The 17,903-nt window shown below is 40.3% G+C and overlaps 1 protein-coding gene across 1 annotated transcript in view; it reads left to right on the top strand.

Moving 5' to 3' along the window:
• SNX31 (sorting nexin 31) overlaps positions 1–16,420 on the top strand; it is a 34,872-nt gene extending 18,452 nt beyond the window's left edge. The window contains exons 6-15 of the mRNA XM_010577137.1: positions 1,266–1,376; positions 4,673–4,763; positions 6,445–6,532; positions 8,433–8,502; positions 9,043–9,135; positions 9,774–9,977; positions 10,491–10,586; positions 12,443–12,520; positions 13,548–13,607; positions 16,277–16,420. Coding sequence (XP_010575439.1) covers positions 1,266–1,376; positions 4,673–4,763; positions 6,445–6,532; positions 8,433–8,502; positions 9,043–9,135; positions 9,774–9,977; positions 10,491–10,586; positions 12,443–12,520; positions 13,548–13,607; positions 16,277–16,372 — 987 coding nt within the window. The 3' untranslated portion in view covers positions 16,373–16,420. The remainder of the gene's footprint in view (positions 1–1,265; positions 1,377–4,672; positions 4,764–6,444; positions 6,533–8,432; positions 8,503–9,042; positions 9,136–9,773; positions 9,978–10,490; positions 10,587–12,442; positions 12,521–13,547; positions 13,608–16,276) is intronic.
• The last annotated feature ends 1,483 nt before the right edge of the window (positions 16,421–17,903 follow it).

A 17,903-nucleotide genomic window follows, 5' to 3' on the forward strand; every position in this document is an offset into this window, starting at 1 on the left:
GGGTAACCAAAGAGGGATAATGGAGCACACAGCACAAATGTCAGCCCTGCCACCCTGCTCTTGCTGACATTGTAGGAGTTGGGAGATGCTACTATATACAGGCACCATGAAGACTCTGCAGCAAGATACCAAGAGTACTTGAAACCTAAGGGCTCCCAGGGAGTCTCCCATATCTTCCTACCAGGCTAGCAAAGGTGGATTCAAGAAATTAAAACTTAATGTTGCATGTAGTATGTACAATTACAGCATTTTCCTCTACTATGAATCTCAAGTGAAGTACCTCTTATTAATAAAAATGCCAGAAGGACCATTGCTGTCCTCTGATACAGGGCAGTCAACTGAAGCTGCAGTGATGAATTTCTGCCACCTCATCCAGATGCATCCCCAAGCGAGTCCTCAAACTAGTCTCCATCCTCTTGAAACAAGTAACTGACTTCTCATGCATAGCAAGGCATGGAGCTTTCTGAATTTGAGCTCAGGAAAGTCTTTTAGGGAAATGTAAAGTCTTGATAAAACCAGTGGAGAATACCCCATTCCTGTGCACTACCTCGTTGTTAGAGATGTGTGCTTTACTTCTGGTCTGACTGTGTCTATCATCAGCTGACAGCCAATGGATCTGGCTTCTGTACTTTAGTTTTCCAGACTGCAAATCACCCCTTTCTTATGTCTAGACATAAGACAGTTCTCTGAGGTCACTTACTTGAGACTGTTTTCTCATGACCTAAATGCTTTCAGGTTTCTTCTTTACATCTCCTCTCCATTTGTGGTGGTTTTGAACCTTGAGCACTGGCACTGCACAGTATTCTAGTAGCAGTGGCTCTGGTATATTAAGATACCATAGCCTCATTCTCACTGGAGGTTTTCCTATTTATAGGTATAGGGATACATTTTTTCTCTTTCACAAGATGGTGGCTTTGAATATTGACATGCAGCAGTTTATCCACTTCCTTTTTTTGGAGTCTCTGCTTCCTAGGATAGTGACTGTATCATTCCTACAGACACTGAGACACTAGGTAACCTGTGCTCAGCTTAACATCGAAGTGACCCTCCTCTAATTCTGCAGTATCTTCCCACCTGCTGTTCTGCATATGGTTTTTTTGTCACCTGCAAGCTTTAACAGTAATTTTAGTAACTTACTGTTTAGTAAACAGTAATTGCAATTGTTTATTTTACTTGAGTAAACAGGGAAAAGGAGCATCAGCAACTTCAGAAGGGCTCCAGCAATATGGAAAGCAATAAAACTGTGTTCTGTTTTTGCCTAACAGGATACATTTAAGATCCAAACCCAGAGAGCCTTTTTGGATGTTTACCTTGCTGATGGCAGCAATATTAGACTTGATATCCAGACATCGGACACTGCAGAAAGAATATTAGAGGTAACGGGTTTCTAGAATTGTGTTGAATTTTTCCAGTTGTGAGAAGTGGGCAAAAATGAAGATATTTTCAGTCAGGAAAGGCTAAAATTCCTTATCTGAAGACATACAAGAATATCTTCTGTGTTTTTTGAGGGGTTTATTGTACCAGGGGTGTGGGGGGGTGGAGAGTGTTGCTGATTTTGCAGATGAGGAAAATGATTCTTACATTTGTCCACAATTTACCTCTTCTTAATGTTACACACCATCTGCTTCTATGGCATTTGGCTGTCAAGTTCTGGTTTCCTTCATATGTGATAGAATCAGAAAATATATACTAGTCCTTATGGGGACACATTCTTAATTAACCCCCTCTTTGGTTTAGCATAGTGTGGGTGAAAGTGCTTGAACACTGTAGTCAGAAATGGTCTAGTCTTGGCTTATGTCTTAGCTGGTGCACTACTGTTAAAACTTAGTGTGCAACTGATATGTCATTTTTCTATGTGCTTCTCATTTACTTGTTTTACATCTCTTGATGTTTGCTGTGAAACTGTGGGACTTCCTTTGCAGTATTTGCGCAGTTCTAGCACTGTGGCTCTGGGATGTCCGTAACAGCTGTTGTAATACATACAGTAAACAATTGCCAGTTACATTTTGCAACTAGTAGCAACCAAATGTTGTTTACACAACTGGCTGGTTTGTGTTTGAAACTTTCAGCTAGGGTTCCTGTCTTATGCCAGGAAAGGAGGAGCAGCAGTGGCTCTGCATATTTTGTTGTGTATGTGCACATGTGTGTGCATGAGGAAGGCTGAAGCCTCTTCCTTCGTTGCTCCAGTTTCCTAATCTTAACAGCAATAGCAAAGCACAGACCTGCCAGATGGATACTCTTCTTTGTCATGGAAATCTGAAATTTCCTCTCATCATACAGAAAATTGTGTACTATATTTCTCTTGTGCCTTTGCAATCTGAGTTTGTGGAGGTAGTTCTCAGCTGGCCATAGGTACAAGCGAGCTAAACGTATATTTGCTCTCCTCCATCAAGCTGATGTGTTAGTCTGGCAGCAGAACACACAGTATCTGTGCACAGTTACCATGAATTGGATAACACAGGGCAACTCCTTGCTGGCTTTGTTCTGCCATGGGATTTGCACCACCTGAGGCAATGCTGGGACCAGTTCTTCCAGGGGAACGTAAGTGTCAGAGTTGGCCTTAGACCCTGCAATAGGAGACTTGTGGAGACAGAGTGGGGTGGGAAATGCTGAAGTCAAAAAATGTTGGGGGTGGCAGGGAGATAGGAATTTTGACTTGGGGAGAGGGAAGGTAGGTGCTAGTAGGGTAGAAGAATTAAGGAGACATTTTTTAGATAGGAGACTTGCATAGAGACCTTGAGTAAAGGATTTGCTAATATACTTTTAAAAAACACTAATAATTTGGGCAGACAGTGGTGATGTTGCTTTGTATATTGCATTTATATATGTTTAATGTTTATGTGGCACTGTAAAGAAACAATAACATTTGAAATGCTGCAGACACCATTTCTTCTCTTGTGGACTTAAAGATGATGTAGGACTTTTAGGAACTATTTAGCTTTCATCACTGTAAATGTGCTACCACATTCACTGTTTTGCAGTGGAGGTAGATTTTGCAACCATCAGTCCCTGACATCCTGGTGCTCAGGCAGCATATACCAGGTTGTGGTTTGATCCAAGAAATAAAATAAGTCAAAATCCTACTGAATCAGAGATCTGTGTTTGACATTACTGGGAAATGCCATCTGGTACTCATAGTACTATGCTACTAAGGGATAACACACGTTGAAGCTCAGTGGCTAATTTCTTAAAGTGATTTTTGGGCAGCTCTTAGCACAGAGGCAGACAGAATGAAAGGTGGTGCTGTTAATATTCACTTTTTTGTCTTTTGTGTTTGGACTAATCGAAGAAATTTTCTTCCCATTATACCTGGTGTCTGAACTGGGTGTGAGTCAAGTGATTTTTATGCTCTGCTGCCCTCTCCAGTAACAGCCCTAAGATTAACAAGTATAAGGAAAACCTCATGGATGTATGTTTTAATTAAAACTCAGAACAATTCTTCCTGACCTATATTTAGCTTGATGTCTACTTTTTTCCATGCACAAAAACATGTCTGCTTTTTAAACCAGCTGATGCAGCTGGAGAAAACCCTTCTGAACTGTGGTGATGAGTGAATTTACAATGCTGTCACTGTGACACAGAACTGGAAGTGTTTTGGGATCGGCAACCTTTGAAAGAAGAATGAAAACCAGTGCTTCCACCTTATGCTCAGGCAAAGAACGTCCAGCTTGTCTGACTGAAGCCTGACAACTCTATCAGGTTGCATAATGTGCCAGATGAGCTATGACAGGAGCGTTCTCAGGGGTGGAGAGTTTTCTTAGGTTGCCACACCACTTTCCTGAGCGAACTCTGGAGATTATGGTCACTACGGAATTTAGGAATGCTTTGATGGCACTGTGCTCTTAGGTGATGGCTGCTTTAACCTGTGCTTTGATTTTTTAGGACCTAAAACAGAACAAGAAAATTGCCTCAATCTGATTCAGTGGTTTCTGTGCTCACCTCTGCCTGATTTTTCTGTCCCTACTATCCCATTGTGCAGCTGTTCCTGCAAATAATTTCTGCATTTTTTTTGTTGGTGCTACTTCTGCCTTCTTTCAGAGAAGATGTAGAGGGGCCAGAGCAAGCTAAAAATAATCCAAATGTCAAGCTGGATAGGATTTTTCGTCCTCGTGCACTGTAAATCATGAAAGCTCAACAGAGCTCAAGCTGTTCTTGTCAGAAGCCTTCACGCAGAGTTGTAGAACCCTACAAGTAAGACTGGTGCTTTCAGTAAAGGGGCAGGACTTCTAGATACTTCCTAGAACAACAAGAGAACTTATCAGCTTGGAAAATATACAAATCCTGTTTAAAAAAAAAAGTATTTGTGATGCTCATGAGCAATGTTGTTAGCTCAAAGCACACAGTGTTCACTGTACAGCAGGATTTGAGGATTTACTGGTGAAGATCTGGAATAACATGGCTGATGCCTTGTGTTAGAGGATACTTAAATGCATGGCAGAGCAGTAAATATTTTCTGTTTTATTAAATTTTTATATTCCTTTGAAACTTGTGAAACTCCTCACAAACTGAAATGCTGCAATATGGGAATGGTTATACGTGCTTTTAAATAGGCAGTTAAATGGGACATAAGGGAAAATTTTAAAACAATTAAGTTATGTTAAGAGGTATTGAACATTTCTTCGTTATTCATGCTGATGGATAGTTAAGCTTCTGACCTTCTTTGTTTTTAAAGGTTACGTTGTGCAAGATGGGGCTGTCAAGAGAATTAATAAAATATTTTAGCTTATTTTTCTTTCAAGATCATGATGATGGAGCACTCTCTGGTAAGTTTTACAAGGTGCTTAACTTAGCCCTCCCTTGGAATTTTGTTGTTGTTGTTGACTGTAGTGAATGAATCTGGAGTCTGAACAGAGCTTGCATGAGCCTGCTCAGGCCGAAAGACCCATCTTGTCTGATAAATCCCCTCAAGCCCTCTCCTCACATGGTGTGGAAAGAGTGGTAGTGGGGAACAAAGTATGGCAAAGTGTGGTGCAGGAGTGAGACTTTCACATCTGAATATCATATCCCTTTCAGTTTACAAGACATGTAGCAACTTTACCACATGGGAACTATTGGGTGTATCTTCTGGGTAGGCATTTAATCAGATGGCTATACCTACCTAAAACAGTTCTTAATTTACATATCACATGCTGAGTTTAACAATGGGACAGGAAACTCTTTTGTTATATTTATAAACAACGTCAGTGGCTTACTTTCCTTTATATCATGACATGTTTCCTTTTTTAACTGACAGAAACTTAAGTTTAACCATGATGGTACTGAGCAAGCTGTAACTCAGGGTTGTGAGTCTCTTTATGGTCATAAAATGTGAAGGGGCTTTTATGTCCTCATTGGTCTTCTGATGTCCTGTTTCCTATCTGGGCAAGTGTGTGGATGAGGCTGGATCCAGGCTGGGGACTGGGATAGGCTCAGGCCACATCAGGGAAGTGAACACAGTCTTTGCTGTTGTCTGGAGTAAAGTTAGGCATTGTAGCCTCTTTGTGGGGCCTTGACAAGTCATTTAGCTTTTTTCAGTCCTCTCATTGGCATAAAGATGTTAATGGTCTTCTGAACATTTTCAAGATGAAGGTCCAGTAGTAAACTCAGGCTTACTCAGTGGGGTAGGAACTTTACTGTCTGTGTCTATTTCATTTATTGTTCCCCTGACCCCTTATCTCTGGCTGTGAAGGGTATCTCTGAGTACACAGAATCCCTGGCTGTTACCATGTCTCAAATATACCTGGATATAACACATTTTATATACTCTCCTACTGCAGTTGCAGATGGATTTATTTTTGCCTTGTATTGTGATATAATGAGATACATGGGAGAATAGAAAAGTTTTTCAATTGATTACATTTCTATGCATCTTTGAGATTCCTCACAAATACATCAAGTCCAAATGTAACCCACAGTCCACTGCCAAAAAGTGTTTAGATGATCACGTGCTTAAAATCCTATGTTTAAGTGTTCTGTTGAATTGTGGTATTGGCTTAGAAATAAATGTTCACAGGTTTGGGCCTTTACACTTGTATTTTTTAAAAAGTGAGCAGGAAAGTAGTGACCTCTGAAGAGTTACATGCTTTTCTTGCTGTACATTAGTTATACTGCTCCTGTCTGGTGTTCTGTTCAAGAAAAGCGCCAGTCCTGGAAGCTTGCATGCACACATCCTTTAAATGCAGAAACATCTATCCTGCTTAGCTGTGTTTTGAGAAAAGGATATTCTATAAGATCATAGTCTAAGGGAGCAGAGGTACTCTGTAAATAACAGAGCTATGTAAGTTTGGACTCAGAGAAGTGAGGAAGATAACTAACCTGTCACCTTACTTTACCCCAGAATTTATATTTAAGTTCTTTTTTTTTTTTTTTTTTTTCCCCCTCCAGAAGCAGATTGATATATGAAAGTAGCTGGGCTATTTCACTAGATTTCACCAAATGTCTATGTGGTTTTTCTTCTTTTCCCAGTGGTGAAAAAAGTGGCAGAATTTGAACTTCCTTATGTGAGTCTTCAGAGCATGAAAGAGTTGCACTGTAAGCTTGGGATCAGAAAGTGGTGAGCAAGAAGCTTAAGAGAAACTACCAAGATCTATGACAACTGCTGTGAACAGAGAAAGAAATCCCTTGAATAACTTAATTACAAAGTCTTCAAGCCTCAGCAGCTTGACTGTTTTTCTCTGAGGCCAATTTGTTATTGGAATTGACTGGTTTCTGTGGCCCTGCATGTTTTAAATTTTATCACTGTAGTATTCCTGAAGTGTCTGTTACTGCAGCTAGCTATTTATTCCCTCTCTCTTTCAGAATATATAGAGATGCTTTGTGGCTGCTTGCCTCCTAATCTTTATACCTGCATAATGCAGTAACCATGAATGGGAATATACCTGTAAACAATATAGAAGAGAACTTTGAGTTCTGAGTTGCAAGCTGCAACTCTGGGCAGAGATGGATTACTTTTTATTTGAAGTTCTCATTTCTATATACTAATACATATAATACCTGAGGCCATAGCTTGAGCATTTCTTCTGGTAAGTGGCCTGGCTTAACCAGCAGAGCATTCTTCCCCTTTCATTTGCTTGCACCTCGGGCTTCTCCTCAGTTATGCTGGTGGAATTGCGTGCGCAGACATGGTGAACTGGACTGATGAGGTAACCCGGCCTAAAATAAGTTGCTGGCTGGTTTGGGGGCTTTTTTGTTTGGCTTTGCTGGCCTATTTTTGGCCTGGGTCAGTCCTCCAATCTTGTTTGCTGTGCAGCAAACAGTTGTGCTGACTTGTGGGTGAGGATAAACCCTGGGGACAGGGAGTCTGGTGCCAAAGTCCTGCTTGTCAACCAGTGCCCTGGGGGGTGCAATTAGGCAGTATAGCTGAGCCAGTCTAATGGCTCACTGCTGTGGTTGTGGTCTGGTCTACCTCTCCCAACAATGAAAAAGAAAAAAGGGAATAGATTTTTGTATGCTTAGTGAGTTGCATTGGCTGCATCAGATGAATGCTAGAGCAAGGACCATGGTTGGGAGCAGAAGAGGAAGAACAGACTTTGCCTTTTGGTGGCAGCAAGCAAGGTTGCTTGGTTTGAAGCTACAGAGAAACCTGTTTGATGCTTGTAACTTGTCTGGTTTAAATCTACTGGGCTAAAGCTTGGCCTCTACAAAGCTTTCTCTGTTTCCCTGTATGTGCCCTTATAAACTGCAGAACCTGGCAGTCTAATGAAAGAACTGTGTGGTTCTAAGCCATGATAGAGTGGCTGTCTGAGTAGATATTTCTCCATCTAGCACTGCTTCAAAGCACAGAGGTAGGAAATGTTTGTGTGGAGGGTTGTTTTTGGACTGCAGGAAGCATATCGCCTGTGCAGTGTGAGTAATACAGCTCTGCTAGTCATGGAGCCTGTACTGCTCTGTTCATACTGTCATGTAGACTTACCCAAGCAAGCTGCTTTTAAATGAAATGGCTAAAGCTAGCTGTTGCAGCATGGCACTCGGATAACTGAATATTTAACTTGCTTTGCTGCTGTACTGATCTGATCCTGCAGCAGTTCTACAGCAGTTGGTACTGTAGCTAGCTAGCTTAAGGCTAGGTCTTGGATGTCAGCACTGCAGCATGGCAGTGGATGCTCTGAGAGTCTTACCAACTGTTATGCACACAAACCCTGAGTTGTTTGAGAAAAGGAGAAGGAAGGTTTTAGCTCTAAATTTAAACTGCTATGTTTGGTACCCCCAAAATCAAAGTGGAGAGATTGGATAACCTGACTTTAGTTTATTTCCATTCTGCTATAATGTATAAAGAATGAGTATAGTACACACTTCAAGGGCACAACTGTTTTTTGGTTCTTTTTTTTTTTGATCTGTTCAGTAATGGGATCTTTCTGGGTTGTGCTCCCAACATGTTTAGCTGAAAAATCAAAATGCCATATTTAGAAGCATATCTTCATATTTTATTACTTTTTTCCCTTGGCTTGGAAAAGGTATATGGATCCTTCTCTTGACACACTGCTGATGGATTGTAGAGCTTCACTGAATTTGCTATATATGCAGGTAAAACTGAAAGGTCTTTATAATTTTAAAAGTTAACTTTTCCACCTTAATTTCATTTTTTTATACAAATTGTTGAAATGTTGGTAAATGGTTCCTGTTCAGCACTGCTTTGTTGTGCTTTTCTAAGTGTTGGGTATAGCTGTTGTTTATAGTGTTCTCTTTTTTTCCTTCAAACTCACGTACTAGAGATTCTAACTAATCTGTGTTTTGTTCATGGGAAAAGTATTGCACAAAAATACGTAGGTATCCGTCCACTCTATTTTCAAGTGTATGTATGTATCTGTATGTCTCTAATATGTAGGCACTCTGCCATGATATGAGAGCATTTGATTTCTGAACTGTAGGTATGTTGAGTTATACTAGCTTTGGAAACTATTAATTCAGGAGGAAAGAACAGTACAGAGTGAACTTGTCCCAAAATCAAATGCCTTGTTTAAAAAACAAAACAACAACTTTCTGTGTTTGTGTTTCTGAATGTTTGTGTGTGAAAGGAAATACATTTTTGATGACTTTTTTGCTATTTTTAAAAAATCTTTTAAGGCAATCCAGGAAGTTAAGAGGAATTGGGTTAAACCGACAGAAGGGCAGATGCAGGAACTTGAATTTCTACAAGAAAATGCAAACAAAGCAAAGGTAAAATGGTATTTTAAAAACAATATGAACACATCAAAGGAGTGGTTTTTGAAGCAATGATACTAGAGGGTGTGACTTTAAAAATAGAGCATGGTTTTGTGGAGTGGTTTGAGCTAGAGACCCAGGTCTCCCATCTCCTGGTCAGATACTGAGCCACCAAATAGAAAAGGAGGTTCCCTGCTAGCTTTTTAAAATATCCCAACAGAATGACTTGGATCCTAAGGGCTAGCAAGAAGTTTTTGACTGTGAATCCTACTCTATTTGCTGAACTTGGGTGCAAAGGTTTGTCATCCAGTTTAGGAAATCGGATGGGAATTCAGACTGCTGGGACTGCTCTTCTCAGTATTTCTTACTGGTTAGTTTTGTCTTTTCCCATCATCATATCTGATAAGTATCCAAAAGATCCAGCTCATAATATCCGGGGGGGGCGGGGGGGGGGAATAATCAAGTTTCTAAGTCTGTACTGTGAGTGTTTAGTCTCTGAATCAAGCTTTGACAGACTGTGGTGAATCTGTGTCCTCCCAGAAGAAAGAGTATTGGGAATCTGAAAATTTGCTTTATAGCTACCCCCTCCCCCCACCCCTAGATTTCCCTTGCCTGTACAGCAGATTGCTTTAGTTCTGTCTTTTTTGGTGCAGTTCCTGGAGTTGATTCGAGAAGTGCAGTTCTATGGATATGTACGGCTTGATCCTTGCATTTGTGACTATCCAGAAGGCGGCTGCTCAGCTGACATCTATGTCGGCAATAATGAGATTAACTGCTGCATAAAACTGCCTATTAACCAAACCAAAGAGGTCAGCTTTAAAATCAACAGGTTAAGAAGTTGGCAGGTTACTTTTCTTGTAAGTACTTTACTGATTATGTATCTGAATTCACTTTCTCTTCATGAAAACTAAGGCTGTCAGGGAAGGGCAGGTCTGGGGAGAAGGGGGTGGTCTGTTTTAAATCCCTCCTATCTGCCTGTATTCCCCTCCAAACCTATCCTGAAACATATTCCTCTGGCAGCTTTTACAGCAGTAAACCATCTATCCTTACTCTGCTATGTTTTTTCCCTTCCCTGGCATTCCATGTCGTACTTTGCCTGCCCTTTTTCTTTCCTGTTGGAGGTAGAGTTGTCAGAGTTTTGTGTGGGAGCAAAAGAACTGCTTTAGCCAGCTTTATGCTTGTCAAGACTCCCCCTTCCTACTTCCCACTTGCTTCCTCCCCCAGGAGAAGTGTTCTGGTACAGCTCTTCAGCTTTTTTATTTATATGCTGTATAAATTAACCTGATTGACTAATTCTGATTTAAGGCTGAACACTTTAATGCTGGTTTTAGCTGTTTCTTCTGTTCATTGGCTGCTTTTTTGTTTTCCAGGGTGCTACAAAGGATGGTGAAGATGACACTCTGGAGCTCAGGTTTGAGTACAATGATTCAGGCACATGGCGGTGGATAATTTTGTACACAAAACAGGTTAGTTCTCAGTCCTTTTAGGAAAGAATTTGCGTAAAATGTAATCGTACAGCCTCAGGGGACCTTTGAAAGTGGTTAGTCCATCTCTACCAGAGAGCAGTGGCTGTGCTTTCAAGCAGGTTAGCCTGGGGACAGAGTTATGTGGGGAAAAGCATTTGAGTTTCCAGTATAAAGGGAAGAGGTTTGGGTTTTGGTTTTTTGTTTCTTTTGTTTTTTGGGTTTTTTTTCTTTTCTCCATTGAAGAGAAATGTCTAGCACTCAGCAATAAGCCTGGGATAGAGTGTGGAGTGGTGCCATTTATTTACTGGACCCAGTAACTATCAAAAATCATTAATCAGTCAGACCGTCCTAAGGTCAAGGGCTCCCATTTTCCACAATAAATCCTATTGTTCAAGTATAAATATATGCCATATTAACACAAGTTAATGGAGGGTGTAAATATGTGACATCATAAGTATTTTACATATAAATAATTCTTAAATAAGATTTTATAGGGTGCCATTCCTCCCACTATTTTCAGGCAGCTCTTTAAAGAGAAAGGTATTCAGGAATTCAAGTCATCCATCTGTGGTTATGCTGCCTAGCAAATAATCTAGCCTGTGCAGTATCAAAGACAGCACCAGTCTCAGTTTAGGTACGGAACTTCTATAAAAAGTATAAAGCCTGTTTGTTATTCAAGTAAACTGCTTCTCTTGCCACTGAGACTCACCCAGCAGCAGACAGGACTTTTCAAGTAAAATCAAAATGCTTAATTTCTCACACATGACTTCTGAATTCTGGGGTGATGATGCAGTTCACACAGCTATTTAGTAAGTGTTAATTTCCTGCCATGCTTAAGTTTTATGAGAACATGAGCCATCAGCAGTAAGCTTTCTAGTTTCTTTGCTGTTGGAGGACAAAAAAACCCCCTAGAACTACCTGAGTATTAATGCTCCTGTGAAATCTGTTAGGGTTTGTGCTTGATGTAGTGACTTGTTGATTAGACCTGTGTCCCACTTTTCTCAGAAGTGTGAGGAAGAGCTAAAGGCCAGAAATGTGCTGCTGTGTGGAAGAAACAAGGGTTTGATCCAAGAGCCCACTGCAGAAGATGGAAAGACTGGATGATTTGGAGCTTAGTCAGAGATAGCTCCCCCCTCCATCACTGATCTTGTAGGATATTTTGTCTTTGATTCATCTCTCAGTGCTTGACACCATACCTGAGATGCTTCTTTTTGGAGGGTAAGCAGTGAGGTGCATCTCCAGGGTGCAGTTCAGACCTTAACTTGGGCTGCATCATCCCAAAGAATTGTACATGCTCATCGGACAACATAAGGAACTAAGATCAACTCCACTCCTCTCTGAGGTGCTTCTGCTAGTTACCTAATGTGGGACAAATGCATACTGCTCTGTTCATATTAGTTGTGCAAGATGCGACTGAGCTGGTCTACGAACAGTTGCAAGCCATCTCACGTAACCACTAGGGCTTTGATTGTTGGCAGTGCTGAGTGCCTGTGAACTCCAGCTTGCTTCATTTGATGAAGAGGTTTTGATGCTGATATTGCCACATTTGATTAACCTTACTTAGCCTTTGGTGTAATTTGGCAGCCTTTAAGGTAGGAGCCATAGACAACTAGAGAGAATAACTTGCCTTATAAAACCAGTGCCATGAGGGTTAGTCATGCTGAGGCTGGGCTTTAAGCAACTGCAGCTAGTTTGGTGCACTATAAGGATGTTAAGCACAGAGTAAAATTAACTGAATCAGAGAGGTAATAGTTCAGTAGTTAGGGACTGTAATTTTCTGGTGGAGGAGGAATGGAAGAGTCAAGTACATATTTTAGTAGAAGAAATCAGAATGTTCTCTGGTTTATTCTGTTTAGGCCTTTTTGCTCAGTAGCTGCTTGAAGAAAATGATATCAGAACAGATGATGAAGGCATCCAAAGAAGGCCAAGAAATGGTGAGCATGTGTGTGTGTTGGTATCAGAATTTGTATTTAAAAGAAATAAGCCTGCTACTCTAACATTCTTTCAAATGTGCTGAGAGAAGTCCTATTGAGGAGAAGGATCTTGCATGTTCCAACATTTCAGTACAAAATTAATTCACTAAAAAGTACATCTTTGCTCAGTTTTACGGAAATAATATTCTGAATGTTAAAGATGGTTTATCATTGCAGTTTTAATGATGTGTTTTGCATTCTCTCTCCTTGGCTTCAATTTTTGCTGCGTGTGATAAAGGATATCTATGGCATAATTTTTGTATGTTCTGTACTGCCCTGTTGTATCCATTTCTGGCTTTCACTTTTTCCCCACTTCACTTGCTTGCTCCATCTGCTGCAATGTTAGACCAATTTGAGATCTGTGACACTCACACTGAGAAACTTTTTGGTTTTAAATAGAAGTGTTAATAAAATAAAAATCTGATTTGTAGCTAAAATACTTATGCTGTCTTTTGTGTAGGCCTTTAAGGATGAAAATAATATTTTTAAAAATAATTTCCAGCATTAATAATGCTTTTATTTAACCTTGTGATATCTAAAGACTTGGAATGTCTGCTAACTGAAAACTTCTGAAGAGAAAAAAGGAAAGGAACATGTGTGATCTTCTAGACCTACACTGCTTACAGTGAGCAATGAGGCAATGAACAGCATGTTATTTCATAGTGTTAAACTATAAGCAATTCAGAAAAGACCAATTTTAATTTGGGGAAAGATTTGGCCTCTTTCATTCTAAGCTTATTTGCAATGGAAATACAGTAAACCTTAATTATGAAGATGAGCATTCATTACTTAAATATTCAGCTATTGATAGTACTCAGGTAGCTTGGACTAAAAAAGAATTATGAGAGAGGGGTAACTATGCCAGTTCATGTCCTACGCTGTTTCTATGCTGAGTTTAACTGAATGCTGATTTGCTGAGCATATTTTGTTACAGTACTTGAGGGAGCATTTAAGCTTATTGTAAGTTTAAATTTTTCAATCTATTTAGGAGATCGAGATGCCTAAATCCACAAAAAATAGTAAGAAATCCAGCATCCAACAAAAGCAGGTTAGTGAGTAAGAAATTGTCTCCAAAAAGTAAATACAGTGTGTCTTACTTGTTAGTGGTGTTTAGCCCAACCTCTGTTTTTCTGGTTAGGGAGACTCCTTATAAATTTAATGGTAACTTCTTTGGGCGGGAAAAGGAGATAAACTTGAATTTTGGGAAGAAGAGGGCAAAAAACATGTCTGAATGAAAATTTTATTTTAGTTTGATGGGTTTAATGACAACATGCTTCATTTTATTTGCTTTCCGCAAGTGTTTCTGAATGAGACATTTGAAGTTTACAGAAAGCCAGAATATATACAGAGATCAAGTGTGTATATTCACATGCAGCTGCTGATGTAGTTTACACACTTGTACTTGGATTCTGCACTGGGATTGTTTATACATTCATTATTCCCTGTAACTGGGAGTTGTACCCATTTGGAAAATCTGACATGTTATGTATCTATGCATATACATTCCTATCATGTAAAAGATGTAATTTTCTGGAATCAGTATCCATAGCTAATAGTTCCTGAATAGCTAAATGGCTAAAAGATGTTGCTTTTCCAACTTATTTGTTGAATATGAGATAATAAATAAATGGAAAGGGAATAATGTGAAGTGAATTAAAATAAATACCTCTATTACACTGTATGATTGGCCAAAGGAGAAATATTTCTAAAAGAGAAAACCAAAATCTAATCTGAATTTAAAAAAAAGTAATGTTGCTGTGTCTTGAAAACCAGCATAAAACCAATCACTAACTGCTCTTCCATAAGCAAATCGATTAGCCTGTGTCATGGGTTTTGTTGCCCCTTTCTTTGAAGTGCTCTGTACTTGTCACTGCTGGAGACAATATGCTAGGTTAGGTGTGGCCTTCAGCATTCTCAAATAACTTGGCAAGATAATAAGGGAGACAACATTTTCTGAATAGACTTGCATCTGTGATAAAGACTGAAGGATGCAGTTCAGTGGCCTTGCTGTGGTACAACTTAAGCAAGGAATAAGTTGTATGGCACTCTGGGCTTGGGGCAATTGTTCCAACTTGAACATACTTTAAAATACCTCCTTGATTGTGAGCCTTTGGAGCAAGGTGGACTGTGAATGGTCCCTCTGATTTTTTGTGAGGAGAGCAGCCTTGGACAGGGCAACATAAAACCACTAAGCTTATCAGCTGTGTCTTGCTGGTGCAGTGTCTGGCTGCTGCTATGAAACTCGGTGAACTCAGAAAATTACAGCTGATAATTAGAATGGAGTTGTTAAAGCAAGCCAAGGTATGCTGTTGTATGCTGTGATAGTATGCCTCATTTTATACAGCAAGTTTGAAGTGGCTTATGTCTTCATGCACCAAGCTATGTTATTAGACAGAGAATTAATATAATGCTTTCCTAGCTTCTATATGCTGTGATTGCAATACTAAGGTTCTTAAGGCTTCCCTTTCTTATTCCTCTATTTCTCTTTGCAAGATGCTTGAAAAATGTATTAGAAGTTTATCTTTGTACATTTTCATTTGAAAAAGTGTTGTTTGACTTGGGTCTTTATAATTTTGCCATTAGTATCCCCAAGAGTCTTACAAGTCTTTGCTCTGAGTTGGTGGAAAGTTTAACTGACTGCTGTCCAAAGACTCTGAAAACTTACATCAAATATTTTTTGCTGACTCACAAGAAGAAAAACTTTGCTTTCCTTTATGATCCTGTAGGAATATACTGATACTACTAGATCAACATAATGGCCTGTAAATTCTTGTTTGAATAGACAATCTAGTGCAGCAGGAAGATTTAGTAGGAAAATCAAGAACAACCTTTTGAACTGGGATAAAAATTATTTAACTAGTATGCAATAGGTGGACTTTGCAGATAGTGAGGCTGTGCTGTAGAATGTGCCTGCATGTAGGCAATTTTGCTGTTAATGTCTTTTAGAAATCTTGAAAAAAGAGGTATGAAATAACTTCTACAGAGATAATCTATGTAAAATTTGCTTCTAGTTCCCTAGTGCCTTAATGGTGTTGCAGCATGGTTGCCCTAGCTTTGTGATGGACACTTTTAGTAGGGTTTTTCAGGGCGTTTGCTTTACATATATATCAAAATACCATGTTGCGAGAGGCAAAAGGAAAATCTGTGCCATAAATTTTCCTAGCACAACAGAAAACTGCAGATACCTGCAATGGAATGGTATAGTTTGCCTGTTTACACCTTGGGTGCTTATAGTTCACCTGCTTATACCTGGTGGGTGATGTGGTGTTAGGAAGTTTCAAACAGTACATGGTACCCTTTACGAAAAGTAGACTTGAAAGGTATAATTTATGCAGGTGTTATGGTTAAAGTTAAGAACATGTGATTAACAGTAGTCAGTGTAATTTGGAAGGCCTACTAGGCAGTTAAAGTACCTGTACATATGTCCTTGTGGCCAGTATAATGCCAAATAACATTGAAGTTAGCACATTTGGAACTGCCATTCAATCTGCAACACACTTAGTATATTGCAGTAAACCTTAAGAGCAGAAACAACCGTGCTTGTGTCCTATTCCAGCAGGGAAAAAACCCAAAAAACTGTTCTTTCTGAAATGCCAACAAAAAGAGATCAACCACTGCACCTGAACAGTATCATGTCAGATTTTCTAGCTTATGTTTGTATCTACTTAATTATTGAAATGCATATACTCTTTTAACTGTTTATTTCTTTCACTGCAGGTAGTTCATTCGGGTTTTATATCGAGGAAAAGATTTTTGGTTAGGCCAAATGAAGAGGACTGTGTATTTGAGAAGATAAGAGAAGAGGACCTGTGATAATTTATTTCAGATACTGTCTGTCAAAATGAATTGTCTGCATACAATAAACCCATTGTTGAAACCTTGAATTATAAGGGCAAAAAAACCCCACCTTCAGTGTAGTAACTTGTCTTTGCAGTGTTCTTAATAGTATTTGCAGCTCTCGTGAACCAGTTCAAATGGGTGCTGAGTCTGGAGATGTCTTCCATACATGCTTTTTTTGGCTTTTTTCCCCCCAGACTGAAGTTGTTGGGGTAGAAAGGGGAGGGTTAATCAGAAACAGTGCTATGATATTACAGGAGGGAAAAGTATTGACATATCAGTTCATAATGTTTTTGTGAGTATTAGTGCAATTAGTGTGATGGCTGAGCAGGCTATTGCCACCTAGACACTGTCTGGAAAAGGCACCTATTTCCTACAATCATTCCCCTCACTAGGACCAGTCATTCCTTTCAGCCACAACAGACTGTTTCGGTGCCCTTATTGACCTGTTGAGATACCATCAGTGCTGATTCAAAAGCTACCATGCTTTGGAGAGTGAAGGTATTTGTGTGCTTTCTGGCACAGCAACGGCTAGGGCTATTAGTTGAATGTATGGAACTGTGTGTCAGAAGTTGAGCTGTTTCATACTGATAACACTGGGGTAAAGCAAGTCCCTGATGCAGACATGATGTTAACCACATCACTAAGTCATCTGCTACTACAAGAAGACTAAAGTGCCTAAACCATGATACTCATATCAGGCTTGAAGGATCTTCGATTCTTCTTACTGTCCTTGCTTTGAAAGGCAGGATCAGGTGTGAGAACAGTGGAAGGAAGTGAAAATCAAAAGAAAGCCCCACTAATATTTTTGGGGAAGTCAAATAACTTCACACACACACCCTTTTTTTTTTTTCTTTTATACATTTTTCCCATTTACTTACACCAGGAGAACCTTGGTGCTGAAGAGACCTGAGGTGCAGAGGAACTGTACTCTTTGCTGATTTTGTGGTGCTAAGGGGCAGCACACACAGCAGTGTCAAAAATAAAGCTCCCTTGAGAGGCAGAGTTTTGACAATCTCACGGCGTCTCCTTTAACGAAAAAACAGTCGACTGTTAAAATTTTTTACTTTTTTTCCCCCTGTAAGTCAGCGGCTTGATTCTTCTCACTAAAGCTGCTACCCCTTCTCCTCCAGCCGCGTAGTTTTCCTGCCTCCCTGCTGGCTATCACCGCGTCCCGGTCCGTCCCGTTCCTGCGCCTCCCTCTCGGCCGAGGCTGCGGGCCTGCCCCGGGCTGGGCTGAAGGCCCCGTTACAGTCCGCGGCCGCCAGCGCTGAGGCGCCTCCGCTGCCCTCCCTCTGCCTGCAGAATTTATTTCCCCGCTGCTGGCGGAGGCCTTCTACCCGCCAGCTGGGGAAACGATTCAAAACACAGAAGCAGGGTTGTCAACAGCTTCCTTTCGGAGCCGGAGGGGGCCGCGCCTCGCCTCACCCCACCCGGCTGCGGGCAGGCGGCAGCCCTGTGGAGAGCAGCGTCCTGCCCCCGGCCGGGGACGGCCCCAGGGGGGCGC

This window comes from Haliaeetus leucocephalus, unplaced genomic scaffold (genome assembly GCF_000737465.1).
Source record: "Haliaeetus leucocephalus isolate CR32 unplaced genomic scaffold, Haliaeetus_leucocephalus-4.0 Scaffold555, whole genome shotgun sequence".
NCBI classification, from domain to species: Eukaryota; Metazoa; Chordata; class Aves; order Accipitriformes; family Accipitridae; genus Haliaeetus; species Haliaeetus leucocephalus.